The sequence below is a fragment of the Podarcis cretensis genome (genome assembly GCF_951804945.1).
Source record: "Podarcis cretensis genome assembly, chromosome: 6".
Classification (NCBI taxonomy): domain Eukaryota; kingdom Metazoa; phylum Chordata; class Lepidosauria; order Squamata; family Lacertidae; genus Podarcis; species Podarcis cretensis.
Genome location: NC_137175.1, coordinates 1422365 through 1449560, shown reverse-complemented (window position 1 = coordinate 1449560; position 27196 = coordinate 1422365). Strand labels below are relative to the sequence as shown.

Here is a 27196-nt window from a genome sequence, read left to right as displayed (position 1 = left end):
TTTTAGAGATTGGTTACAAAAGCGAGGCATTGGGCATAGAAAAACGAACGCTTTTCCCCCAGAGGAGAATGGCGTTGCAGAGCGAAAACACAGATCTTTACAAAATATGATGTTTGCCATGCTTGATGATGCTGATTTGCCCATGTCTTATTGTGGGGAGAGCATGCTCACCGCGTGTTATCTCCAAAATAGGCTTTTTCATCAAACAATAGGTACAACCCCGTACTTTAAATTGTTTCAGAAAAAACCCAAAATGCATGTGTTTGGATCAAAAGCCTGGGTACTAATTCAAAAACAAATGAGAAAGAAGGGAGATCCTAAGACCAAACAGTTAGTGTTTGTGGGTTACCAGGAGCTGGGAAAAGGTTTCCGCTTTGCTGAAGGGACAAATGGCATTGTGATCTCCAGGAATGCCAGTTTTTGTGAACATAGTGGCTGGGAGAGACTACATGCCAATACTGAGGTTTGGTTTGAACCTTCCCAGGAGCTTCATGACTCTGAAGGTAAACATAGAGAATCAGAGTCTGTGGGGGAGGAAAGTTCATATAAGAGCTCTCAAGAAAGTGGAATTAGCCAGAGACCAGTTACTAAGCAACAAAAGAGAGGTCGTAGTTCTGAGGAGGAAAGTGGGTCAGAAGAAAAATTTTCTCCCAGAAGATCTAAAAGACAAAACAAAGTAGTGCCTCCGGTGCGTTTTTCTCCAGATACTGCAAATGTGTTTAATTGCAGAGCCCAAGAGTTTTCAGGAGGTGTTAAAGTTACCAAAAGAGGAGGCAGAGCTCTGGAAACAGGCAATGGAAGAAGAGATGTCCTCTCTGAATGAGCACAAGGTCTTTACACCAGTAGCAGCGCCTGAGGGGGCAAAGATTGTAGGCTGCAGGTGGGTGTACAAACTTAAACCTCTGGTGACAGGAAAGTACAAATACAAAGCTCGTTTAGTGGCTCAAGGATACTCTCAGAGGCCTGGAAAAGATTATGACGAGACTTTTTCCCCTACTGCTAAGGGGGACAGTGTAAGGCTGATTCTAACGCTTGGAGCAAAGAGAAAACTCCTGTTAAACCATTTTGATATCCAGACTGCATATTTACATGCATCAATATCAGAAAAACTATATCTAGCCAAACCGCCTGGTTATGAGACAGGTTCCAATAGAGTGTTAAAATTAAACAAAGCTCTATATGGTCTCAAACAGGCGGCAAGATCTTGGAACAAATGTTTCCATGAGGCCTTAGTGTCATTGGGTTTCAAGCAAAGTACAGCTGACAATTGTATTTATGTACGTGATACAGGCAGTGATCAAGAGTTTTGTCTGATTTATGTAGAAGATGTATTGTATGCTTGCAAAACAGATAAACAAACTAAAAGGTTTGCCAAGCAATTGTCCAGTAAGTTCAAAATGAAGGACTTAGGCCCGATTAGGACATATCTAGGGTTGGAAGTGTGCTGGGCCCAAGATGGCAGCTGCCTAATTAGTCAGCAGAACAAAGTTAAACAACTACTGACTACATACAGGATGCAGGATTGCAAAGGGGCAGTGGTGCCTATGGATCCAGGTTTCATAAAAACACTTCATATAGATGAGAGTCCTGAATTTGAACATCCTGATATATATCATTCTGTAATTGGAAGTTTATTGTATCTAGCACAATGGTCCAGACCTGATATTAGCTATGCAGTAGGCATATTGAGTAGATTGGTCTCAAAACCCACACTAAATGCCTGGAAAGGGGTAAAACAAGTTCTGAGATACCTCAAACAGACAATTGGCTATATGTTACAATTAAATTCTTCAGAGGATGAAATGTTGAGTTGCTACTGTGATAGTGACTGGGGAAATTTGCCAGATAGAAAATCTGTCACAGGACTAGTCATAATGGTCGGTGAAGCTTTAATCAGCTGGCGGTCACGCAAGCAAGACGTTGTAAGTGTGTCGTCAACGGAATCCGAGTACGCTGCATTGAGTGAATTGTGCAACGAGGTGATTTATTTCAAGCATTTGTTAGCAGATTTAAATGTAAATTGTGGAGAACCAGTACGAGTTTACATTGATAATCAGGCTTGTATAACCTTAAGTAAAACAGAGGGTTTCAAATCACGTTCCAAACATATCTCTGTAAAATACCAAAATGTACGTTGCTGTGTACAAGACAATATAATCACATGTACTTATGTATCAAGTGAAGAAAATGTAGCAGATGTATTAACTAAACCATTGGCAAAGATAAAGAACAAGCAAATGTGCAAGGGTTTAGGTTTGCTGGAAAAATAATCTCCTACATAGGTGTTATTTGATGTTAATTGTCCAGCAGAATCTGTGAGGGGGTGTTCAGTTTCTGTTAATTGATTCTCATGAAAACTTACAGATTCTGCCTTCACACAATTAACTCAAGGCAGTGTCAATTTACTCTGGGCAGAAAGCCAAGGTCTGCTTGACCTAGAAACTACTTACTCTGATTGGTTAACGACCAGCACTCAACTCTGTTATCTAGGAATGCTAGCACAGTTTGGTGTTAGGTGTGTTAGGAGTAGGAGTGCTGTGTATGGTTAAGAGAGAGAGAGAGAGAGAGAGAGAGAGAGAGAGAGAGAGAAAGGATTTATTTTACTTTGTTTTGTATGCAGAAACTCTGCTGGTTTTTTTTTTTCCTTTTAATAAATCCTGTAAATAGTTATTCTGAGTCTAGCTGACTAGTCATTACCACCTCAACTAGCTTCTTCGCTGTGCAGGAAAACTCTTCTACGTTTGGGCTAAAGCCTTTAGAGCTATGCCTGACACTTCAAAGTTCCATGACGTCCATATGACCCCAAATAGAAGTCTGTTTTCGTCGTTTAAGAAGCAAAGCTTCACTGTGAAGCAGGCCAACGGTCAGGAGCTGGAAGCGACAGGGTTTGGGACTGTGTATCTTGAAAGTCTGAACTTGACTATAGACAATGTGTACTTGGTTCCTGAGTTGCAGTTCAATCTGCTGAGTGTTTCGCAGATTGCAAAGAAAGGACTGAAACTGTCCTATGATGGTGAAAGCTGCAAGATCTTCAAAGATGGAGAGTTGTATCTTTCTGCCAGAGAGAAAGATGGACTGTATTTGTTGACTTTTGATCAAAGTGATTACATGAAATGTAATTCATCTGATTCTAACATGATTTCTCTCGCAGGTGTGGCAAAGGATGCCAGGAAGGTCACCAGAGTCAACAAGGCATTTCAGCGGGTGTATGCTGATGTGATTGGTCCTCTAGCACCATCTAGAGGAAATGCAAGATTTTACCTTGTGTGTGTGGATTGTTTCTCTAATTATGTCTGGGTGTATGTTTTAGAGAAACCACAAGAAGCCTTAGAAAGGTTTAAAGAGTTGTGTGACAAGGTTAAAAATGTGCATGATGCTAACATTGATTGTCTTTTCACAGATGAGAAGCCAATTTTTCTTTTACAGGATTTTCAGGACTTCCTGCAGAAGAAAGGGATAAGGCACAAAGTTGCTGTTTCAGTGGAAGCATGGAACAGGGGTGTTTGTGTAAGGGTGAACAAAGAATTGCAAAAGGGGATGCAAGCGCAATTGCTTAGTTCACATCTGCCACATGAGTTCTGGGCAGAGTCGTTAATGTCTTATTGTTACACGTGGTTGAGAAAGGTTTCAAAAGAGTTGGGAAGTTCTCTTTTTGAGAAGCTGTTCCATAGAAAACCTTCTGTTGCCCATTTCAAGGTTTTTGGGTCTCATGTGAGGACAGAGGCTCCAGGGGGAGTAAAGAATGCCAGAGGCATTTTTGTGGGTTATGAAAAGGGTCTCTACAGAGTAATTTTGTCTGAATCTGGTCAGGTGATTCTCACAAAATTTCTAGAGAGCGCTCCTGAACAGGAGAGAATAATTGTTCACACATTTCCCACAGAGGACAATTCAGATGATGATGATGATTTTACTGATTACGGTGGTACTGATGACGACAGTGATAGCTCAGGGAGCTCAGTTGACACAGTCATTGAGAGGAAATCTCACACAATGGCTAGACCTTCACAGGTGGAGGATGAACCACTGTTCACAATTGGTACTGGTTCTCCAAAGAGTCCTGAGACTGAACCAGTGAGCAGAGAGGATCAGCACCTCATACGGAGGTCTGAGAGAGTAACAAAGGGTATACCACCCAAAAGGTATTCAAAGGAGTTTGCCAACTTAGCTGTTGCATGTGTTGCTGTTGTACACAACCGAGGACAGGTTGAAACAGTGTCTAAGTCAGAGACAAAGACACAACAGAGAGTCGCTAACCAAGGTAATGCAGAAGCACTCATTCCTTGGAAGCCAGACAACCAAAGAGGTACACTGGGGAATCCAGTGACGGGGAGTTCCAAGGATGGAACTGAAACAACAGGGGAATGTTATATGTATAACAACTGTTTGTTTTCCTCTTTGGATCAAGCTTTGCTCGCAACACGCATTGATTCTTTTGGGGGAGTATGTTACGAAAAGGAGCAATGCAGCAGCGAGCTGCAGCTGGCTGGAAAGCCAAACAGGATGTTGATGTTTGGGACTGTACCGTGGGAGCAAAGAGACAGTCTATTCACTGTACTGAGCACCGGATGTTAGCTCAGTGTGTCATCTGACCTGTACTGGAAGTACAGGGGTGGAGTTTATCTCTCTGCTGTTGGTGTTTGGAGAGTGCATACATGTTTCTCTGTACTGCTGCATAGACAGAAATAAAGGCATGTAAATACATTTCTGTCTGTCTCTCTCCCCTTCCTGGGGAAGGCAGGGAGGAGGGAAGAGTGGTGTGTTCTTCTCACGTTTGAGGAGAATCGCCGATAGAGATCTCGCCTGCATCCTGCCGGGAGTCGCAGGCAGGGAGGTCAACAAGGAATCCAAGCCGGGTGCCTGGAGAGTGGCACATTCCTCTGACAAGGCTAAAGATTCCAACACCTGGCAAGGGGGAGACCAGTCAGGTGGCTTGCTGGTGCCATCCTGCTTTCACATCAGTGCTCAGTTTTGTTCATTCACACACCTATGTGCTGGTGGATGGGTTCTTCACAAAGATGGAGTATCCCTCAAGGACTTCCTTCCTAGGCAGCCTCGCCTTTGGGCTCAATCTGTGTCCTGTTTGATTCCACTTTCAAAGTGTCTTGCTCACCTTCCTCTCTGCCAGGCACTTCTGACTCAGTAAGGGGCTGGGATGTTTCTCCGTCAATGTTATGGCTAACGTCATAATGATACATAACGCTGCCACTTTTTGGACTCTTGTAGCCTTTCAGACCTTTCCCTTGGTCGGGTCTGCGTTGCTCTCGGGAGGGAGGGAGGGAGGGAGTCAAGAGACACCGAGGTTGGTTCAGAGAGAGTTTATTCCTGCTCTCTGGAGCAGCAGGAAGGCACTGCGTGGTCAGCCACAGCGAGAGCACTTAAAGAGCGGTTACACACACTTATATCCCTTTTCTGGTCTCCTTGCCCCCTCCCCAGGAATCCAACCTCATGCGTTTGTACATGTAAGTTAACATCCTTGACCATATATAGATGTTCCTGTTCCTCCTTGACCATATAGAGATGTTCCTGTTCCGGTACTCTTATCTTGGGGTAAGAAGGTCACCCGGTCACCCAGCTATAGGAGTTTCTCCTGGTGCCATCTCTGGCTGTGGGGGCTGACAGGCCTGTGTTGCAAGGTCTGTGCGTCAGTGTGAGATAAGATAAGTCCCAGCTCTGCCATCCCGTCTCCACTCGGAACTGACAAGGTCATCCATTAAGCCTTCACGGACTGATAAAGGAGAGGGCTTTGTTTATACAGCTGGGTTTGGCTAAACAGCTCAGGCTAATGCATTTTAGCTAATGGATCTTGGAAGAGAGAATTTGGGAGGCTTGGGCCCGGTTCAGGTGATTGCACAGTCAGGTTTCAGTAACCTGTTCCTTCACTCTGCCATAAATCAAACAGTGAAAATCCAGGTTTTTGGGGGTGAGCAAAGTTGTTAAACATTTTTGAGCAAGATTGCAATTTAAAAAATAAAATAAAAAATGCACGGATAGCTATGTGCCAGATTTTCATGGGTATTTGGCCTATTTCCGCCTAGACGCTGCTGACAAATGAGGAAGTAGGGCAACCATGAGATCAGTTGCTGGCACAACAATGATCTGAGCCAGAGTCCCTCTTCAGGCTGTTAGGCAGGACTGAGAGAGCAGAAGGCAGCTCAGCATCACCCACCCCACAACCATATGTGGGGAAGGGGAAGGAACCAGGAGTTCTGGTCACCCTTTCTGTCCATCACTGCAGGGCGGTTCTGCGCACCCAGATGGTGCCACCTTCTGCCCTGTTCCTTTCAAAAGAGGAAGGTGGGCAAGCAAGCAGGCAGTGCAGGGACACGCTCCAAGACAGAGATTACAAAGGACCTGGATCCGAGAAGTAACACATGAGGCACACACATTTTGCCCACCAAACCCCTGATTGGTGAGATGGTCAGATATTTGGGAAATAAGGACTCAAGAGTCCTTAGAACTCAAGAGGGATGGATTTGCCCTTCACCCAGAGCATTTCCCCTCCTAACTCTGCCCCATTGCGAAGCTGCCCTTCCCTGGCTGTATGTGTGAACTGTTGGGTTTCCACAGCCCTCAGCCAGAGGCTCTTCCTCCCTCCCTCCTGCCAACACCCTTTTGCAAAGATATAAGCAAGCAAGACTCAAGAACAAGACACTCTGGTATGCAGGCACAGGGATCATTTTATTGCAGGCAGGGAAGGATGCTGGATCGGGCCCATTGGGTCAAGAGGGAGCTGGGTTTATCGTTGCCTTCACTCCTTGGGTGCTGGGTTCATCTCTCCAAAACTGTAGAAGTTGCAGGGATTTCAGGCTGTGCATCACTGCCATCAGTTTGCTGCAGGAGTAAAAGAGTGTTCAGGCACCCATGGAAATGTGGGGTGTGAAACACAAGAGCAGTCAAGTACAACATTCCTAGAGTGAACATGTTTACACATGGGGAGGAATGTTTGTCCAGCTAGAAGGTAAACTTCCTGTTTCCTTCTGGGTTGGGACAGACTTCCTCTGCATGTGACTAGAGGTGGGTGTGGCCTCACCTGTTCAGGTAACGACAAAAGCAGAGGGCAGGACAGCCATCTCTCTCTTTTTGACTACATGCATCAAAGAAGCAACATCTGCTTAGCCAAAGATGCTCTCTGGGCTTCCAGAGAGGACAAAGGGACTGTCCCCTTATGAGATAGTTTCCAGGTATATATATTACTTTTCTAAGCTAAGTCTGCCTTCTGGGATCCTATTGTGAACAGAATGATGTGTGAGTAAACCTTTTTATACTTTTATAGAAGACTGTGTCTTATCTTTTATGGGGAATAAGGGGGAAATACCAGAAAAGTTATTATAGAGGCTTTAGCAAGCCTTAGCAATGCATCCGCTGTGAGTTTAAAAAAGGGGGTGTTACTCTGCTAAATTGTGAACTTGTTAACACAAGTTGGAAAGGCTATAATCAGACAATATATCCTCTCCTGCATCCCTGAACATTCCCACAGGAAATGCAGGACAAAGAACCCTAGAGAGATTGGTGCTCATCACCCTAGCTAAGCAAATGACAAGGGTTTCCTTAACTGGAGATGCCCAGATGGAGCCAGGGACAAAGGTGCTCAATGACAGAGCCTTGGCCCCATCCCCTTCTTCCCGTGTCATAATCTCTTTGCTGTCAGTTCAGAGGCAACAGGCATCCCTCCTTGAGCAAAACTGCACTTGAGCAATGTAAGTAAGTCCCCTTTTTCATTCATCTTACTAAAAATGCTTGGTTCATTCTCACAACAGGGGTGAAGAGGTATTTCTGCTTTTCTTTCTCTTTCTCCTTTCTCTCCAGATACATAAAGGCTACCAGATATTTTGATCTATGAGGCTCCAAAATCTCCCACAAACCACAGACAGAGTCTCTATCCCACTGCACCCCACCCTCCACCAAATTCAAAACCATCTCACCTTAGACAGGATTACGACAATCGCGTGGACATCCACCACAGCACTTCTGAACACCGGGGCAAGACCAGTCATCTTTACACCTTGCAATGCAGATTCCCACACCTGGATTCCGGGGGCATCGTCCAGGCTTCTCTGCAAAAGAGCAAAGCCCTCAGTGACCCTTGGGCTCCTTTCCAACCTAGGGTTCTGTGGCTGAGAGATGCCTTTTGGCCAGAGAGACCCTCCCTGTGCAGCTGCAATGGAGTTCACTTTTGTCTGGAACTCAGAGGATCCCAGAAATCCTCAAGTGGGTTTCAGAAATCCACACTTTGCAATGCAGATTCCCACACCTCGATTCGGAGGGCATTGTTCAGGCTTCTCTGCAAAAGAGCAAAACCCTCGGTGACCCTTGGGCTCCCTTTCCAACCTGAAAGTTCTAGTCAACTGATGGTCTAGGCAGCAGACAAAGCCTGTCCATCATGTGTTGTGGTGGCCTTCTTCTCCTTGTGGGGTTCCTTGCCTCAACTGCCTCCTGCCTCCAGCCAGAATCCAGGTAAGCACTTCTGAGTATAGAGATTCTGCAATTCTTCATAAGTCACAATGGCTTTGGTTCATGAAGAAGAGGAGCTTCCTATCCCACCCCACCCTCCGCAGAATAAATGGTCTCACCTCTGACAGGATAAGCACAATCTCGTGGGCAACTCCCGCAGCACTTCTGAGCTCCAGGGCATGACCAGTCATCCTTGCACCTAACCACGCAGGGTCCGGCCATACCTGGCTGACGCTCAGGACATTGCCCAGGCTTCCCTGCAACAGAGCAGAATTCCAAGGTTGAGAGATGTCTTTGGCCAGAGAGGCTCTCTCTCTTCATGTGGGATGGGGCTCCTTTGCATCCAGTAGCCAGAGGAACCCAGGATTCCTAAGGTGGGCTCTGTTCTGCTCAGGGGTCTGGGGTGTCACACAAAACTAAACTTCCCAATGACACCCCACCTGTGCCATAGGGTGGTCCCTGCACTCTCAGCAGCTCAGGAGCAGAACAAGTCCTGCCTTTCGGAGCAGCAGGAAAAGAAAATTGCTCCATCTTCCATGTGGTGGCCCTTCAAGTATTCAAAGATAGCTCTCCTACTTACCCTTAGTCGTCTCTTGTCCAGGCTAAGCAGACCCAATAAAAAACAATAAATCATTAGCATCAGCAGCTGCCTAATTGAGTGGGATCAATTCCAATCTGTTACCTCCGAGGATGTGGACAGGCTGCTTGGACGAGTGAAACCAACCACCTGTCTCCTGGATCCTTGCCCATCCTGGCTTATAAAAGCTAGCCGGGAAGGACTGGGCGATGGGCTTCGTGGGGTGGTGAATGCTTCCCTCCGTGAGGGAGCCTTCCCAGACCCGCTGAAAGAGGCGGTTATTAAACCGCTTCTTAAAAAACCATCTTTAGATGCGGCCACAATGGCCAACTATCGCCCAGTCTCAAATCTTCCATTCTTGGGCAAGGTGATAGAGCGAGCGGTTGCCGAACAACTCCAGGCACGCCTGGAAGAAGCGGACCATTTGGATCCCTTCCAGTCGGGATTCAGGCCTCATCATGGGACTGAAACTGCCTTGGTCGCACTGGTTGATGATCTCCGGCGGGTTAGGGACAAAGGTGAGAGCTGTTTCCTAGTTCTGCTGGATCTCTCAGCGGCGTTTGATACCATCGACCATAACATCCTTCTGGACCGTCTTGAGGGGCTGGGAGCTGGGGGCACTGTCCTACAGTGGTTCCGCTCCTTCCTCCTGGGCCGTGTTCAGAAAGTGGTGGTGGGGGATGAGTGTTCAGACCCCTGGGCTCTCATTTGTGGGGTGCCTCAGGGTTCTGTCCTCTCCCCCATGCTTTTCAACATCTACATGCAGCCGCTGGGAGAGATCATCAGGAGGTTTGGGCTGGGTGTTCATCAGTATGCAGATGATACCCAGCTCTACCTCTCTTTTAAATCAGAACCAGTGAGGGCAGTGAAGGTCCTGTGTGAGTGTCTGGAGGTGGTTGGAGGATGGATGGCGGCTAACAGATTGAGGTTGAATCCTGACAAGACAGAAGTACTGTTTCTGGGGGACAGGAGGCGGGCAGGTGTGGAGGACTCCCTGGTCCTGAATGGGGTAACTGTGCCCCTGAAGGACCAGGTGCACAGCCTGGGAGTCATTTTGGACTCACAGCTGTCCATGGAGGCACAGGTCAAATCTGTGTCCAGGGCAGCTGTTTACCAGCTCTATCTGGTACGTAGGCTGAGACCCTATCTGCCTGTGGACTGTCTCGCCAGAGTGGTACATGCTCTGGTTATCTCCCGCTTGGACTACTGCAATGCGCTCTACGTGGGGCTACCTTTGAAGGTGACTCGGAAACTACAACTAATCCAGAATGCGGCAGCTAGACTGGTGACTGGGAGCGGCCGCCGAGACCATATAACACCGGTCTTGAAAGACCTACATTGGCTCCCAGTATGTTTCCGAGCACAATTCAAAGTGTTGGTGCTGACCTTTAAAGCCCTAAACGGCCTCGGTCCAGTATACCTGAAGGAGCGTCTCCACCCCCATCATTCTGCCCAGACACTGAGGTCCAGCGCCGAGGGCCTTCTGGTGGTTCCCTCATTGTGAGAAGCAAAGCTACAGGGAACCAGGCAGAGGGCCTTCTCGGTAGTGGCGCCCACCCTGTGGAACGCCCTTCCAGCAGATGTCAAAGCGATAAACAACTACCTGACATTCAGAAGACATCTTAAGGCAGCCCTGTTCAGGGAAGTTTTTAACGTGTGATTTTACTGTATTTTTGGTTTTTATGGAAGCCGCCCAGAGTGGCTGGGAAGGCCCAGCCAGATGGGCGGGATATAAATAATAAATTATTATTATTATTATTATTATTATTATTATTATTATTATTATTATTATCAGAGATTTCCTTCCTGCATCTACTTTACCTTTAAAGTCCTATGTGGCCTAGGACCCTTGTACCTACGGGACCACCTCTCCTGGTCTGCCCCGCGAAGGACCTTAAGGTCCACAAATAACAACACTTTGGAGGTCCCGAGCCTCAAGGAGGTTAGATTGGTTTCAACTAGGGCCAGGGCCTTTTCAGCACTGGCCCCGATGTGGTGGGACGCTCTGTCACAAGAGACCAGGGCCCTGAGGGACTTGACATCTTTCCGCAGGACCTGCAAGACAGAGCTGTTCCACCTGGCCTTTGGTTTGGACTCACTCTGACCCTTATGTTTCCCTCTCCCTATGGTCTTGATTTATCAGCTACTTTAAAATGAGGCTGCATTTTAAATTGCATTTTAACCTGTATTTTAAATTGATTCCCCCCCTCTCTTTTTCCCCTATTATGTTTTTACTGTGATTGGTGTTAGCCGCCTTGAGCCTGGCTCTGGCCGGGGAGGGCGGGGTATAAATAAAAATTATTATTTATTAGTCTGCTTCTGAGGGGAAAGGACTTCCTCCCGTTGTTTGGTGGGGAGTTTTCTCAGAGAAGAGGGCTACACTTGTCCCTTTGAGTATTTCTCAGGAGTGCTTGAAAGCCTTTGTGCCAGAAGCACAGTGAAATTCTGGGGAATTGATAAAGCTAAGAATCTTAACAGCTGCTGAATGGCTGGATTCTGACCTCTCAGTTCTGGCTCAGCTCCTCAGTAAAGAGTGGACAAGCTCACAGGTCCCAGCTCTTTCCCATACACCCCACCTCCCTCTGATATAGGGGACATCCTACTGAAGGCGAGACTGGTAAACCCCAGTCTGCTTCTGAAGGGAAAGGACTTCTTACCTTTCAGTGGAGGTTGGCAAGTGTGGCCACAGTTGTTGCTGCAGCACTTCTTGTCCCCAGGACATGAATCATCTCCAGAACATTCCTCCACACATAGTCCAAAGCCTGTTCGTGGCGGGCAGTATCCTGGCTTCCCTGGAACAGAACAACCACATGACTGCCCGGCAGTGGAGTGGGGATACACTTGACCTTCTGATATGATTGTAATGATTGTAGCATTTGTTAATTGCCGTTGTTAGCTACTGTGAGCTTGTATGAGCTCAGCATTGTTGCTGGAATAGAAGTGGAATAGAAATATTACTGGTAAATCACATGGCGATTAAAAAAGACCATTAGTGGGGGGTTTTCTCAGAGACGAGGGCTACACTTGTCCCTTTGAGTATTTCTCAGGAGTGCTTGAAAGCCTTTGTGCCAGAAGCACACTGAAGTCCTGGGGAATTGATAAAGCTAAGAATCTTAACAGCTGCTGAATGGCTGGATTCTGACCTCTCAGTTCTTGCTCAGCTCCTCAGTAAAAAGTGGACAAGCTCACAGGTCCCAGCTCTTTCCCATACACCCCACCTCCCTCTGATATAGGTGACATCCTACTGAAGGCGAGACTGGTAAACCCCAGTCTGCTTCTGAAGGGAAAGGACTTCTTACCGTTTAGCGGAATTTTGCAAGTGTGGCCACAGTTGTTGCTGCAGCACTTCAAGTCTCCAGGACATGAATCATCTCCAGAACATTCCTCCACACACGTTCCAATACCATCCGGTGTGGGGCAGTATCCTGGCTTCCCTAGAACAGAACAACCACATGACTTCCCAGCAGTGGAGTGGGGGTCTTTTAAGTCAGCTCACTCTGGGCTCCAGGTTCCCTTATAGATTTGGAGAGTTGGAAGGGATCCTCAAGGGTATCAAGTCCAAGCCTCAGCTCAAGAATCCCTGCAGGTGACCACCCAACCTCTGCCTAAAGGCCTCCAAGGAATGAGAGTCCACCACCTCACGAGGGAGCCTGTTCCACTGTCAAACAGCTCTTATCATCAGAAAGTTCTTCCTGATGTTGAGTCATCATCTTCTTTCTTGTAATTATAATCCATTGGCTTGGGTCCTACTCTCCAGAGCAGCAGAAAAACAGCTTGCTCCATCTTCCTTGTGACAGCCCTTCAGGCATTTGAAGAGGGCTGTCATGTCACCTCTTAGTCTTCTCTCCTCCAGTCAAAATATACCCAACTCCCTCAACTGTTCCTCACAAGGCTTGTGTCAGAGCCTGACAGCTTGGCTCCCAGACCCTTGATCACCTGTTACCCTCCTCTGCACACCTTCCAGCTCGTTCATATCCTTCTTAAACTGTGGCACCCAGGACTGGACATGGGACTGCATGTGTGGTTATATAATAATATAACCCAAAGGGCTGGGCAGGGCAGGTGGGGGATGCAGCTGTCTTTTAGCAGTGCACCAAGATCACAGCATTCCAGAATTAGAACCCCCAAGGGTCATCTAGTCCAACCCCCTGCGACACAGGAATCCCAGCTAAAGAATCCCTGACAGGTGGCCATCCATTACTACGTATAAACCTCAAGTGAAGGAGAGTCCACCACCTTCCAAGGGAATCTCTGCCTTTGATTAACCAGCAGGGCTGTGGGTGGGTATTGGAGAGGGGTCTCCATCCCTTCCCCCTCCTCCCCAGCTGTCATTCACAGAATCCTAAAACTGTATATGTGATGGCCTGGGATTCGGACTCAGATGCTGAACCTGAGGGATCCCAGCCTGCACTGGATTCCCCGCCTCCAGAACCTGCTGAGCCGGGGCTGGGGCCTGAGCCTGAAGGGTCCTCACCTGTGCTGGATCCTCAGGTGCAGGCGTCAGCTGAGTCTGCTCTGGCTCCTGAGGTGATGGAAGACCCATTGCCTGCAGGTGCTCCACTCTCACCCCTGTCAGAGGAAGCTGAGGTTGCCTCTGGGTCTGGTAACCCTCCAGCCTCTCCTGAGCTGCAGAGGCTCAGGGCAGAGAGGCAGAGGGAACTAAGTTCCCTCAGGAGGGGTGCTCACCTCCAGGCCAGGAGAGGTGAGTCACCAGAGGATCGGGGCCGCCCTATGCCTCGGGACAGATAAAAGTCCCGGCCAGCCCCAATCCCAAGTTGCAGGAGCAACATTGTTGGTTGCTAGTCCCTGCCTAAACCCTGTCCTGCTGTTCTGCCAGAGCTCCTGACCCGCCCTGGCTCCCTGCTTGCATGCCTGTTCCCAACTTCACCCGACTCCCTGCCCTGCACCCAGCTTCAGCTATTACGGACTGCCTCCACGTTGCACCTTTGACCACGGACCAGACTTGGACCTCACCTCTCGGGTAACCCATTGGACCAGCACAGTAGAGTTGGAAGGGACCCCCAAGGGGCATCTAGTCCAACTGCCTCCAATGCAGAAATCATAGAATCATAGAATCATAGAGTTGGAAGAGACCACAAGGGCCATCGAGTCCAACCCCCTGCCAAGCAGGAAACACCATCAGAGCACTCCTGACATATGGTTGTCAAGCCTCTGCTTAAAGACCTCCAAAGAAGGAGACTCCACCACACTCCTTGGCAGCAAATTCCACTGTCAAACAGCTCTTACTGTCAGGAAGTTCTTCCTAATGTTTAGGTGGAATCTTTTTTCTTGTAGTTTGGAACCATTGCTCCGTGTCCGCTTCTCTGGAGCAGCAGAAAACAACCTTTCTCCCTCCTCTATGTGACATCCTTTTATATATTTGAACATGGCTATCATATCACCCCTTAACCTCCTCTTCTCCAGGCTAAACATGCCCAGCTCCCTTAGCCGTTCTTCATAAGGCATCGTTTCCAGGCCTTTGACCATTTTGGTTGCCCTCCTCTGGACATGTTCCAGTTTGTCAGTGTCCTTCTTGAACTGTGGTGCCCAAAACTGGACACAGTACTCCAGGTGAGGTCTGACCAGAGCAGAATACAATGGCACTATTACTTCCCTTGATCTAGATGCAATACTCCTATTGATGCAGCCCAGAATTGCATTGGCTTTTTTATCTGCCGCGTCACCAGCCGCATCAGAACCAACAAATCCCTGAAAGATGTCTTCTGCTAAAAAGCCTCCAATTTCAATGATAAATTTTGGAAGAGTTCCCTGCACAATTTAGTGCTGGCCTACAAAAGCAAGCCCAGCTGTGGGATTGTAAAGTCACTGGTGGAGGAGAAGGCAGAGGCTGGAGAAAGGACTTTGAGTGGAAAGTGTCCTTTCCCCAACCTGGGCACCCCTTGAGGAGCTCGCCAAAGCTGCCATACCAGAAATTGGGTGTGGAGGGGGTAAAAGGCACAGGTAAAGGGGCCCCTGACCATTAGGTCCAGTCATGACCGACTCTGGGGTTGTGGCGCTCATCTCGCTTTGCTGGCCAAGGGAGATGGCATACAGCTTCTGGGTCATGTGGCCAGCAGGACTAAGCCGCTTCTGGCGAACCAGAGCAGCACATGGAAACGCCGTTTACCTTCCCGCCGGAGCGGTACCTATTTATCTACTTGCACTTTGAGGTGCTTTCGAACTGCTAGGTTGGCAGGAGCAGGGACTGAGGAATGGGAGCTCACCCCGTCGCACGGATTCGAACCGACAACCTTCTGATTGACAAGTCCTAGGCTCTGTGGTTTAACCCACAGCACCACCCGCATCCCATGGATGGGGTAGCTGCCTGCTGAATGGGACACAGGTGTTGGAAGCCTCCGTCCAACCTTGATGCCTGTTTCCTCTCATTTCAACAGAGCTCTATGGTTTGTTGCAGCTGTTGTCAATCAAAACAAGAGCCATAAAGTGCGGGGGGTCCATGGTAGAGCCCCCTTAAACACTCTCAAACAGACAGCCCTCCATGACTCAGAAATGCCTGCTCCTCTGGAGGATCTGAACTCCGCACACAGAGCAGCAGCAGCAGAAGAAGAAAAGACGTGTAGAGAGAGCCTTGCTCAGGTAGAAAGGGCTCCATCTTTCAGGCAGGGTCCAAAGGGGGTCACGTACCTTGGCCAGAGGCAGAGGACACCACGGCACAGAGAGAGAGGAGCCCCGCGAGGAGGAAGATGAGAGCACCAGGCCTCATGGCTAGGCAGGTCACTGTGCCCTCCAGCCTCCAGCCAGGTGGTTTTTATAATTCCCCAATGCAGCAGGAGCCCCACCCAGACCAGAGAGAGGACAATGAGGACAGGTGGTGCTGGCAAATGTTCCCGCATTGCACAAGAAACTATGAGGAGAATGTAAAGGTCGCTGTCCCTCGGCAAGCTAAGATCAAAGGGGCCACTTCACATTGCGCTCTCCATTTGCAATCCAATTTCCAAGCAAGTGTCTCAGGGGTCAATGCTCCTTTTGCAAAACAAATGTCATTGTGCAGAAGAAGTGGGAAGATGTTGGGGAAATGGGAGAGGGCTTTTGCACGCCCTGGGTATGGCTCCATCTGGGCTCTGGTATTATAAACCAGCGGCTGAGAGGCTGGAGGGCGCTCCATCCTGCCTAACCACAAAGTCTGGTGGCCTCCTCATCTCCCTCCTGCTTGGGCTCTTCACTCTCTGTGCCTTGATTCCCTCTGCCAAGGTAGGTCATCCCTTTTGGACCCTTCCCTTTCCTCCAAGGGCAAGACTATCTGGACAGTTCTAGTTCCCACATGGGCGCTGGTTCTTCTGGACCTTTTCGTGCTCCAACGCCTCCGAGATGTTCAGGAGAGAGAAGAACAGGAGGGTTTCTGTCATGGAGGTCTGGCAAGTGACTTTCCCAAGAGTGTTTAAACAGTGGCTTTAGCGGTGATTCCAGCATTGGTGGAGGTTGGATTAGATGAGCCTTGGGGTTACCTTCAAGCTCTACTTTTCTATGATGCTATCCTATTGTCAAGGAGTTGTCAGGCAAGCTCAGGTCATCCACAGGGCTGGAAAGAACGTGAGGCATGAAATGCAATTAGCTTTTATTCACAGAAAGCAACAACACAGCCGAGTCACACTGGCTCGACTAAGCTTGAGACGTTGCTGTAAACCTTGCCTTTTAGCCTCTCACACTGGATCCCTCCCATTCCATGGAGGAGGAGAGCCAGTAGCAGAGGCAACCTCTGATTCCTCTCTGTCCAGGTCCTCTTCTTCCATGTCCTCCTGGACAGGTAGCAGCACCACTCTTCCTCATCCAGCCAGTCCCTGACACCTACCACGCAGCTCCGCTGAAGGTCCTATGTTTGCAGCATGCATTTTCCCCTATGGACATGAACATGAGAATCTTTCTTTCCTGCTGAAGCAATCTAGAGGACTCTGTGTTGAGAGTAGGAGCCGCAGCTGCAGCCCAGCACCAGGGCAGAAGGGGTAACATGCAGGGGGAGCAGGTCTCTGAGGGACAGGCCTCAGTTGGGGAAAGCAGAGCATCAAGCCAAAGGCGGAGGCCTTGCAGAAAAAAGGAGCCAGCCTCAGCCTTCTCCCCTTCCACCCCTTTCCCCTTGAAATGCCATTCCTCTGCAAAAGGATAAAACATAAAATACTTACAGATATAAAAGATAGAGGCAATTTTGCCCTCCCAGACCTTAAATTATATTACGAAGCCGCATGTCTGGTATGGATTAGGGACTGGATAAAGTTGGAAAAGCAAGAAGCATTATAATTGGAAGGACATGACAATAGATTTGGATGGCACACATATCTATGGTATGGGAAAGGGAAAGTACACAAAAGTTTCTATAACCACATAATTGTTGTTTAGTCATTTAGTCGTGTCCGACTCTTCATGACCCCATGGACCAGAGCACGCCAGGCACTCCTGTCTTCCACTGCCTCCCAGTTTGGGCAAACTCATGTTCGTAGCTTCGAGAACACTGTCCCACCATCTCGTCCTCTGTCGCCCCCTTCTCCTTGTGCCCTCAATCTTCACAAACTGTCCTTCCAGTGAACCACATAATTGGGAAATAATTAATGAGGGTATGGGAGAGATATAAAGATTTACTAGAACAGAAGACTCCTTGGTGGCTTTCAGCACATGAAGCTTTACGGCTCAAACCACTTGGAAAGAAAGGAAAGTGGCTAACGTATGCTGACTTGTTAAAGGACCAAGAAGTAAAATGGAAATTAAGAGATTATGAGGAAATAAAAGACCATTTGCAGAGTTGGTTACACTATCGGCAATTACACGAGATATATAAAGAAGACAATAAGAAAGGATTCAGTTATACGACATCTAGATTTCAAAAGGAAGTTGTGGAGGGAAAGTAAAGTTGCTGAAAGGTGCATATAGTATCCTGCTAGAATGGGAAACAAAAGATGAGGAGGTGAAATCAGTCATGATTAAATGGGCACAAGACATGGGACGTGACTAGAGGTGGCCATGGCCTCACCTGTGAGGGAACGACAAAAAGCACAGGGCCGGGCAGCCATCTCTCTCTCTGTGACTACTTTCATTGAAGAAGCAGCATCTGCTTAGCCAAAGATGCTCTCTTGGCCTCCAGCCAATAATAGCCTCATTATAACAATACCAATTTATAATACAATTATTAATACCAATCGTTCAAATACCAAATTATATAATTTAGATAAAGTGGCCTCCTGCGTGCTAGATTTGATGAATTGATTATTTGCTTTATTTCTGCATCCCAAAATCTTATTAATGTCCATTACATTGACATCATAATAATAATCCCTTATACAATAACTGCAATATTAACAACTTCTATCTGTGTTTGACACATTAAATGATTTATAAAGCTACAAGTGAGGATCTCAAACTATATCCTTGTTCTTCCTGTGTGTGGCATTTATTCCGTCCATGGCCCTGTCCTTGTAAGTTATTTTGTCTTTCTTTCCCCTGGTTGTTGCTCTTGTCCGTCATGCCTTGGGCAGAGCTAATATCCCATTGTGGTTCCAGAAATTTGTTTTGCAACTCTAACAGCTGCAAAAGTCACTCTGTCCCAATAAATAACCTGTTTTCACCATTTTCCCTCTCAGCCTGGGAGGAAGAACGGTCTGTCAAACTGCAGATAACTCAATAATGAACCTTATCAGTTCCTTGACAGTTCACAGATTCCTTTCATCTTTCCTTCCAGCTGAAGATAAATGAGCAATTATACTTCCAATTAAATTAAATTTCAAGTCCACTTAGCATTTTTCAGTGCACTCCATATATAATAAAGAATGGGGAAGAGTCTTAGAGCTGACTCTAAAGTTCCATCGTAAACCTTTTGCAAAATAGAGCTCACCTCTCTTTTTCTTTTTCTTTTTACACACAGAGTTCCGTTTGATGTTATATTCCATATTTATAATCCAATTTACTCCACCCTCACTTCTACAAATATACTTTGAACTAATATTCAGAGGAGGGTGTCCGAATCATAAATGTAGAGAAGAAAACTTTTAATAAAGAAACTTTATTAAAATACATTCTTTAAAAAAGAAGAAGCATTTTTACTTGGTATTATAGGCCAAGACAGTAGTAGACAAGATGTTAAACTGTTTTTATATGCAACAACAGTGGCAAGAGTATTGTTAGCCCAGAAATGGAAGCAAGAAGAAATTCCGAGGAAAGAAGAATGGCAGACAAAATTAATGGACTATGCAGAATTGGACAAAATGACAGGAAGAATTGAAAACCTGCGGGACCAGAGATTTACAGAAGATTGAAAGAAGTATATTAACTATTTGAAGAGCAACTGTAACCAACAAATTACGCTAGTTGGACTACAAGAAGTTTTGTAAGGAGAAATATACGAAGTGTTACAAAGTAGAAAAGATAGAGATATTGGTTATGAGTTTTAAATGTAATAGGGAAAATAAGAAATGCATACTAAGAGATTAGATTGGAAAATTTTCAGACAGGACTGCTAGAAGTAAAAAAAAATGAATAAGATGTAAAAGTATGTTTAATTACTGTTGAAAATGATATGTTAAAAAACTAATAAAAATTTATTTAAAAAAGAAAAAGAAAAAAATTTTAGGCTCCCCCCCGCCCCGCCCCCCGTCTTTTGCAACGAATGAAGTCTTATCTCAAGTTCAAACCTTAAAGTCTTGGCAGTTGGTTTTGTTCCACAGTTTGTGATCTCATCTCTTCTAGCACGTGCCTGTACTTTAGTCCAATTTAGCTCTAATTAACAAGAGAACCTCTGCTTCTTAATGGCGGTGTTGGAGGGTTTTCAATAGGCAAAGTGCTTTTGCACTCGGTGCCTCTCTGCCCCCCAAATTCCATTCTCTGGGGGGAATTTGGAAGGACTGATGCCCAAACCAGATAAAATGACAATAGTAATTTTAACAATCACTGCTTTTGCAATGTACTGCAGCAAGAAAGAGCATTATTGGGGCTAAAACGTAAGCACTGAGGCACTTAAGGCTCTGTTTGTACAAAGACAAAATCTCTCCAGCACAATTCTTTCTTGTTCCTTTATTCCTTTGTTCCAGATGCTCAGACTGGCAGCCGCCCCAATAACAAATGACTTCCAAGAATCCTGAATGTGCCTATCTGCCAAAGGTGTGCACAGACCCTGGGGGTCTCTGGCGGAGCTAGCTGCTCGGGGGCTGGAGCGTCGGGGGTGGAGTGAGCCGCCCATGGTGGACATTTGGTGCCCCCCCCAACTTCCAAGCCTCCCCTGAGCTGTCAAAATGAAGGGGAAAGTTTAGTGACCTTATGCTGCTTTCAACCTGCTCTTATCCTATGCGCATTTGTCAATAGATGTCTTTATTTGCTTACTGGATCTAAAATTAATTGGGGGGGGGGAGTGATATTGGATGAGCAGTAGGGAAAAGGCATCTAGAGCAGTGGTTCCCAACCTTTTTCTTGGGCCATGCCCCACCTAAGCATCTCTAAAATCTTGGTGCCCCCACCCCCGACATATACCGGTAATTCTTATTATTCAAAAAGTGAGCTCCTATTCAAGTGGAGGAAGCCTAAAAGGCATTAACTTCATCTAACTCATCTTCGAATTGTGCCCCCCCCCAAAAAAAAAAATTCAAATTACCCCACATTGGGAACCACAGATCCAGAATAACGTTGTGAGGAAGCAATTAGCTGGGAGATGAAAATATATGGAAGGGACTAGCTTTCACAGATTGCATTGCAAGAAAAACACAATGGGCAACATATTCCATTCTCCTCCTCCCCCCACCCCATTCACCAATACATGCAAAGATGGAGCATCCCTCAAGGACTCCCTTCCTAGACAGCCTTGCCTTTGGGCTCGATCTGGGTCCTGTTTGACTCCACTTTCAAAGTGTTCTGCTCACCTTCTGCTTTGCCAGGCACATCTGACTCTTTAATGAGCTGGGATGTTTCTCTGTCACTGTTATGGCTGACATCATAATGCTATTGGGCTGCTTGGCTTAACTGGAAAGGGGATGGGGGCTGGAAGATGGAAGGCCATGACAGCATCCCTGACCAGCCAACTTTAGCTTAAAAACCTCCAGTGAAGAAGAGTCTGCCATATTCCGAGAGAGTCTGTTCTACTGTCAAACAACTCTTACTGTCAGAAAGTCCTTCCTAATGTTTAGTTGAGACCCCCTTTGTTTTGACTTCAACCCATTGGTGTGGGTCCTCCCCTCTCCTTTTTCGAGACCCAGAAAGAGGGCTTGGGAGGACTGAGTATATTTGACTTGGTTGGGAATCTGAGTCTCTGTGAAATGGGTGTCTTTGCTCTGAGGTGCCATGAAGAGGACGCCTTGCTACCCTATGGAAATGGGGTCCAGACCAGGATGCTGCCTCCAAGGAACTGGCCTCCCAGCCTGAAAGGCCAGGCTGCATGTGGTTAAAAAGGTAAAGGGACCCCTAACCATTAGGTCCAGTCATGACCAACTCTCAGGCTCATCTCGCTTTACTGGCCGAGGGAGCCAGCGTACAGCTTCCGGGTCATGTGGCCAACATGACTAAGCCGCTTCTGGCCAACCAGAGCAGTGCACGGAAATGCCGTTTACCTTCCCGCTGGAGTGGTACCTATTTGTCTACTTGCACTTTGACGTGCTTTTGAACTGCTAGGTGGGCAGGAGCAGGGACTGAGCACTGGGAACTCACCCCGTCGTGGGGATTCGAACCACCAGCCTTCTGATTGGCAAGTCCTAGGCTATGTGGTTTAACTCACAGTGCCACCTGCATCCCTCCATGTGGTTAGGACTCCTCATATTCACACCTGAGTCTTCCACCTGAGGGCCCCACAATGCTGCCACTTTGGACTCTGTGTGGAACAGGAATCAGCTCTTGGCTGCTGAATAACCAGAGGAAGAGGCCCCAGGAGTTCTGGTCACCCTCCCTGCCCAGAACTGCAGGGGGGTCCTGCACACACAGCTGGTGCTGTCCTGTGTCCAGTTGATTTCAAAAGCGGAAAGTGGGCACGAAAGCAGCAACGCACTCCAGGAGAGAGACCACAAAGGACCTGGGTCCCAGAGGCAAGACACAGCAAGCCCTGCTTCGTTAGTCAAATATTTGGGAACTAGGGATGGAAGTCAAGAGAGGGGTGCATTATTTGACCTACAAGATCCCATTACACTCATCCTGCTTTAAATCAATGGCCTTAGTTCTCCTGCTTCTACCCCCCAACAGACAGTGACCCTTCGCCCTTCACCCAGAGCATTTCCCCTCCTAACTCTGCCCCATTGCGAAGCTGCCCTTCCCTGGCTGTATGTGTGATCCGTTGGGTTTCCACAGCCCTCAGCCAGAGGCTCTTCCTCCCTCCCTCCTGCCAACACCCTTTTGGAAAGATATAAGCAAGCAAGACTCAAGAACAAGACACTCTGGTATGCAGGCACAGGGATCATTTTATTGCAGGCAGGGAAGGATGCTGGATCAGGCCCATTGGGTCAAGAGGGAGCTGGGTTTATCGTTGCCTTCACTCCTTGGGTGCTGGGTTCATCTCACCAAAACTGTAGAAGTTGCAGGGATTTCAGGCTGTGCATCACTGCCATCAGTTTGCTGCAGGAATAAAAGAGTGTTCAGGCATCCAAGAACCCTAGGGAGATCATAGAATCATAGAATCATAGAGTTGGAAGAGACCACAAGGGCCATCGAGTCCAACCCCCTGCCAAGCAGGAAACACCATCAGAGCACTCCTGACATATGGTTGTCAAGCCCTCCATAGAATCATAGAATCATAGAGTTGGAATCATAGAGATCGGTGCTCATCACCCTAGCTAAGCAGACGACAAGGGTTTCCCTTACCTGGAGATGCCCAGATGGAGCCTGGGACCAAGGTGCTCATTGATAGAGCTATGGCCCCATCCCCCTGTTCCCATGTCATAATTATGGACCATCTCTTAGCTGTCAGTTCAGAGGCAACAGGCATCCCTCCTTGAGCAAAACTTGGACAATTTGTGCAGAACTGCTGTCTTCAGCCCACCTAGTTCCTTTCTTGACTCCATTCAAGGTGCCTACATTAATGTCTAACGCCCAAAGTAACGTAGGCACCAACTATCTGAGAGAGCTTCTCCATACTTGCAGACTCTCTTGGGAGTAAACATCAGCAGGCGGGCTCTCTTGCCAGTTCCTCCACCCTGACAAAGTCATCTCTGGGGCAGCCCCTAAGTTGGGGGAACTCCCTTCCCACAGAGGTGTGTCTGACACCCTCATTATGTTGTTCCTACCTGATAGATATCTACATTTTTGGGGGGCCAACTCTATTCCTGAGACTGCAATTTGTTTTAAGTGCAGTTTCAAACTGCAACACACACTGGGAGCCCATAGTGAAGGGAAAGGGGGGCAATAAATAAGAATAAATCATCCACACGGGGCTCAGCATCTTACTTGGGTATTCGCAGACCTTGGAGCAAAATTTTGAGCAGCATTTCTGGATGGAAGGACAATCATAATCTGTAGTACACCTCTCAATGCAAGGTGGCTTCACTACTGCAGCATAGATAGGGCAATTTCCAGGCTTCCCTGAAACAAAGAACATCATTATGGCTCAGAGACAACATTTGAAAAGCCTTTATTTATCCCAGCCTTTATAGGATGAGCACAGCCCAGATGAATAAGTTTCCTCCTGTTTTTCTCCTCCCTCTAAGCACAGAGTTGAACATCTGGGTTGCAACGGGGTCAGTCTTTGCTGGGGCGGGCTAACTTCTCCCACAGTGGCCAAGTTCTTTCCAGCTATGGACTGGGCACCAGAGACCTCCTTTCTGCACCTGCTTAACTCCTGGGCTGCAGCTTTAAGGGCCACTTTAGTTGCTTGTGTATGTTGGGGAGGTGCCTCCATCTCCATCTCCTCCTCATCTATCACCCCACTTCTCTTTCTTCCTCCCATCCATAAGAACTCTCTGGTTTCCTACAGGAGGTGGCAACACATTGAAGGATTCACTGTGGAGCCACCTACAACATTCCCAGGTATAGCGGTGCCTCTGCTCCTCTGAAGAGTCTGGACTCCCCACCTGGAAGGCTTTGGGGGTGTGGGATGAAGGGGGTCCCACTTGGAGGCCCACACAAAGCAGCATCAGAAGGATTGGCCCCAGTGGGGTCACATACCTTGGGCTGAGGCAGAGGGCATCATGGCACAGAGAGCGAAGAGCCCCACGAGGAAGAAGACGAGGCCACCAGACTTCATGGTGAGGCAGAGCAGAGTGCTCTCCAGCCTGTAGCCAGGCGCTTTATAAGGCCACATCCTCAGGGGATCCTGCCCAGATTTAATTGGCTGCAGGAAGGTGAGGCCCTCATTGCACAAGAAATGATGAGACACATGTATTGCACAGGTTGTGGTCCCTGTACAAGGGAAGATCAAAGAGGTTGTTATGCAATATATTCCCCATTTCCCCATTCAGAGACACAACAGCACATGTCCCTCTCAGAGGCTTCCCTGGTGCTTCTGGTTGGCCACAGTGAGGATGGAATGATGGCGCAGCAGCAGGGTCTTCGGCCTGATCCAGCGCAGGGGGCTCCTCTTGCCTCCTCATGCTCTCTTCCAAGCGCAATCAGCAGACCACTTCACTGTGCAGCCTTTCTGGGCCCACCAAGCACCTTCTGCCATCTTCAAAGAACCACGGGCTTAAAGCCTTTGACAATATCTGCTGGACTTTTATGAAAAAGAATCTCCAAGGGATGGGGGTAGGCCAAGGTTTTGAAAACGGTATAGGTGCAATATATTCCCAACAAAAGGCCAAGTTAATTGTAAACAATGTGGTTACAGAAGAAATACCCATAGAAAAAGGTACACGGCAGGGATGCCCAATATCCCCTTTGCTTTTTATATCAGTCCTGGAGGTTTTGTTAAACATGATTAGAAAGGACCAGTTGGTTAAAGGAGTTCAGGTCGGAGTTAGACATTACAAGTTAAGAGCATTTGCAGATGATCTAGTATTGACCTTGCAACAGCCAGACACTAGTACTAAAAGAGTATTAGAACTAATTGAAATATTTGGTCGAGTAGCAGGTTTTAAATTGAACAAACAAAAAACGAAAGTGTTGGAAAAAAACTTAACAATGGAAGAAAGAGAGAGTTTTCAGAATGAAACAGGCCTGGAAATAACAAAAAGGGTAAAATACCTGGGGTTAAACTTAACATCCAAGAATGTGAATTTATTTAAGGATAATTATGAAAAAAGTTGGGCAGAGGTAAAGAAGGATCTGGAAATATGGTCAAGGTTGAAACTTTCCTTGTTAGGCCGAATTGCTACTATTAAGATGAATGTATTGCCTAGAATGCTGTTTTTATTCCAGACGTTGCAGATTTTGGACAAGATGGATTGTTTCAAGAAGTGGCAGAAAGACATATCAAAATTTGTCTGGCAGGGCAAAAAGCCCAGAATTAAATTTAAGATTTTAACTGATGCAAAGGATAGAGGGGGGTTTGCCCTGCCGGACTTAAGACTTTATTATGAATCGGCAGCTTTCTGCTGGTTGAAACACTGGCTACTTCTTGAGAACACTGACATTTTGGACCTGGAAGGGTACGACAATAGCTTTGGTTGGCATGCATACTTATGGTATGACAAGGTAAAGGTGTACAAAAGTTTTAAAAACCATATTGTGAGGAAAGCATTGTATAATGTTTGGATTAGATATAAAGATCTGCTGGAAAGTAAAACCCCTAGGTGGGTGTCACCAATGGAAGCTAGGGAAGTAAAAAAGCTTAATATGGACTCTAAATGGCCAAAATATCATGAAATTTTAGAATATGATGGTGAAAGGGTGAAACTTCAGAGTTATGAGAAACTAAAGCCTAAGGTTCGAGATTGGTTGCATTACCATCAGATAAATGAGACATTTAAACAGGACAGAAAAATAGGATTTCAGAAAGAGAAGTCAAAACTAGAAACAGAACTGTTGGAACCCAATACTAAGAACTTATCAAAAATGTATAACTTGCTGTTGAAATGGAATACACAGGATGAAACGGTGAAATCAGCAATGATTAAATGGGCACAAGATATTGGTCATGATATTATGTTTGCTGACTGGGAACAGTTATGGACCACCGGTATCAAATTTACTGCATGTAATGCTTTAAAAGAAAATATTATGAAAATGATCTATCGGTGGTACATGACCCCAGTCAAGCTTGCAAAAATTTACCACTTGCCTAATAATAAGTGTTGGAAATGTAATGAGACTGAAGGCACTTTCTACCACCTTTGGTGGACCTGCCCAAAGGTTAAAGCTTTCTGGGAAATGATCTATAATGAAATTAAGAAGGTCCTTAAGTGGACTTTTCCTAAGAAACCAGAGGCTTTCCTCTTGGGCATGGTTGGCCAAGTGGTGTTAAGGAAGGACAGGATTTTTTTTATGTATGCCACTACAGCAGCAAGAATTCTACTGGCAAAGTATTGGAAGACGCAAGAACTACCTACTCTGGAAGAATGGCAAACAAAGGTGATTGACTTTATGGGACTGGCCGAGATGACGGGCAGAATCCGTGACCAGGGGAAAGAGACAGTGGAAGAGGACTGGAAGAAATTTAAAATATATCTTAAAAATAATTGTAAGATTGAGGAATGTTAAGATGTCAGGGGGTAAGAGGTAAAGAATTGCAGCAGTAATCAAAAAAACTAAAGGAATCTTTATGAAAGGGAATTAAGATAATGGACCTAAGGGTTGCTAAAGAACTATTAAACAAGGATGCAGGGATGGGGAGGTATGGGGAAGTCAAAAGAAAGAAGGGTATGAAATGATGAGATTGAAATTATACTGTTTTGTATTGTTTTTGTTATCTATCTGAAAAATGAATAACAATTATTAAAAAAAAAAAAAGAACCACGGGCTTGCAGAAAACAAACAAACCCCTTAACTGTTTGAACTGGAAGATGGAGAAAGCATTTGGAATACCATGTGCAGTTCTGACCACCTTCCCTCGATAGGATGTTTTTTTCTGAAAAGGTTCAGAAAAGGGCAACCAAAACTAGGAAAGGGATGGAACCCAAGCCCTACAAAGAAAAGTCAATAATAATAATTTTTTATTTGTATCCCACCCTCCCCGGCCGAGGCTGAGCTCAGAGCGGCTAACATCATAAAAACAACGCAATAAGCATAAAAACAGACATCAATTAAGTAAAATACATCTTAAAATTAATTCAGACAAGTTAAAATCTGGGCAGGTGGCAATGATCAGGGTGGAACTGAGAGTGGTTA

At 46.6% G+C, this 27196-nt stretch overlaps 2 protein-coding genes across 3 annotated transcripts; one reads left to right on the top strand and one right to left on the bottom strand.

Moving 5' to 3' along the window:
* Positions 1-323: 323 nt before the first annotated feature.
* On the top strand, positions 324-4766 carry LOC307217845 (uncharacterized protein). Its single transcript, XM_079979809.1, has 2 exons — positions 324-330; positions 3183-4766. Exon 2 carries the CDS (start codon positions 3538-3540, stop codon positions 4570-4572), a length of 1035 nt encoding a protein of 344 aa, XP_079835935.1. The 5' UTR covers positions 324-330; positions 3183-3537; the 3' UTR covers positions 4573-4766.
* A 1893-nt stretch (positions 4767-6659) lies between these two features.
* LOC307217986 (scuwaprin-a-like) lies at positions 6660-24257 on the bottom strand. Of its 2 annotated transcripts, none has more exons than XM_079980117.1 (3): positions 24101-24257; positions 23384-23518; positions 6660-6831 (listed from the first exon to the last, which is right to left on the bottom strand). In XM_079980117.1, the coding sequence occupies exons 1-3, from the start codon at positions 24234-24236 to the stop codon at positions 6824-6826; spliced, it is 279 nt and encodes a 92-aa protein (XP_079836243.1). In that variant the 5' UTR covers positions 24237-24257; the 3' UTR covers positions 6660-6823. The 2 variants fall into 2 exon arrangements, with proteins under 2 accessions (XP_079836243.1, XP_079836242.1); XM_079980116.1 differs by lacking the exon at positions 6660-6831 and adding an exon at positions 22384-22555.
* Between the last annotated feature and the right edge of the window lie 2939 nt (positions 24258-27196).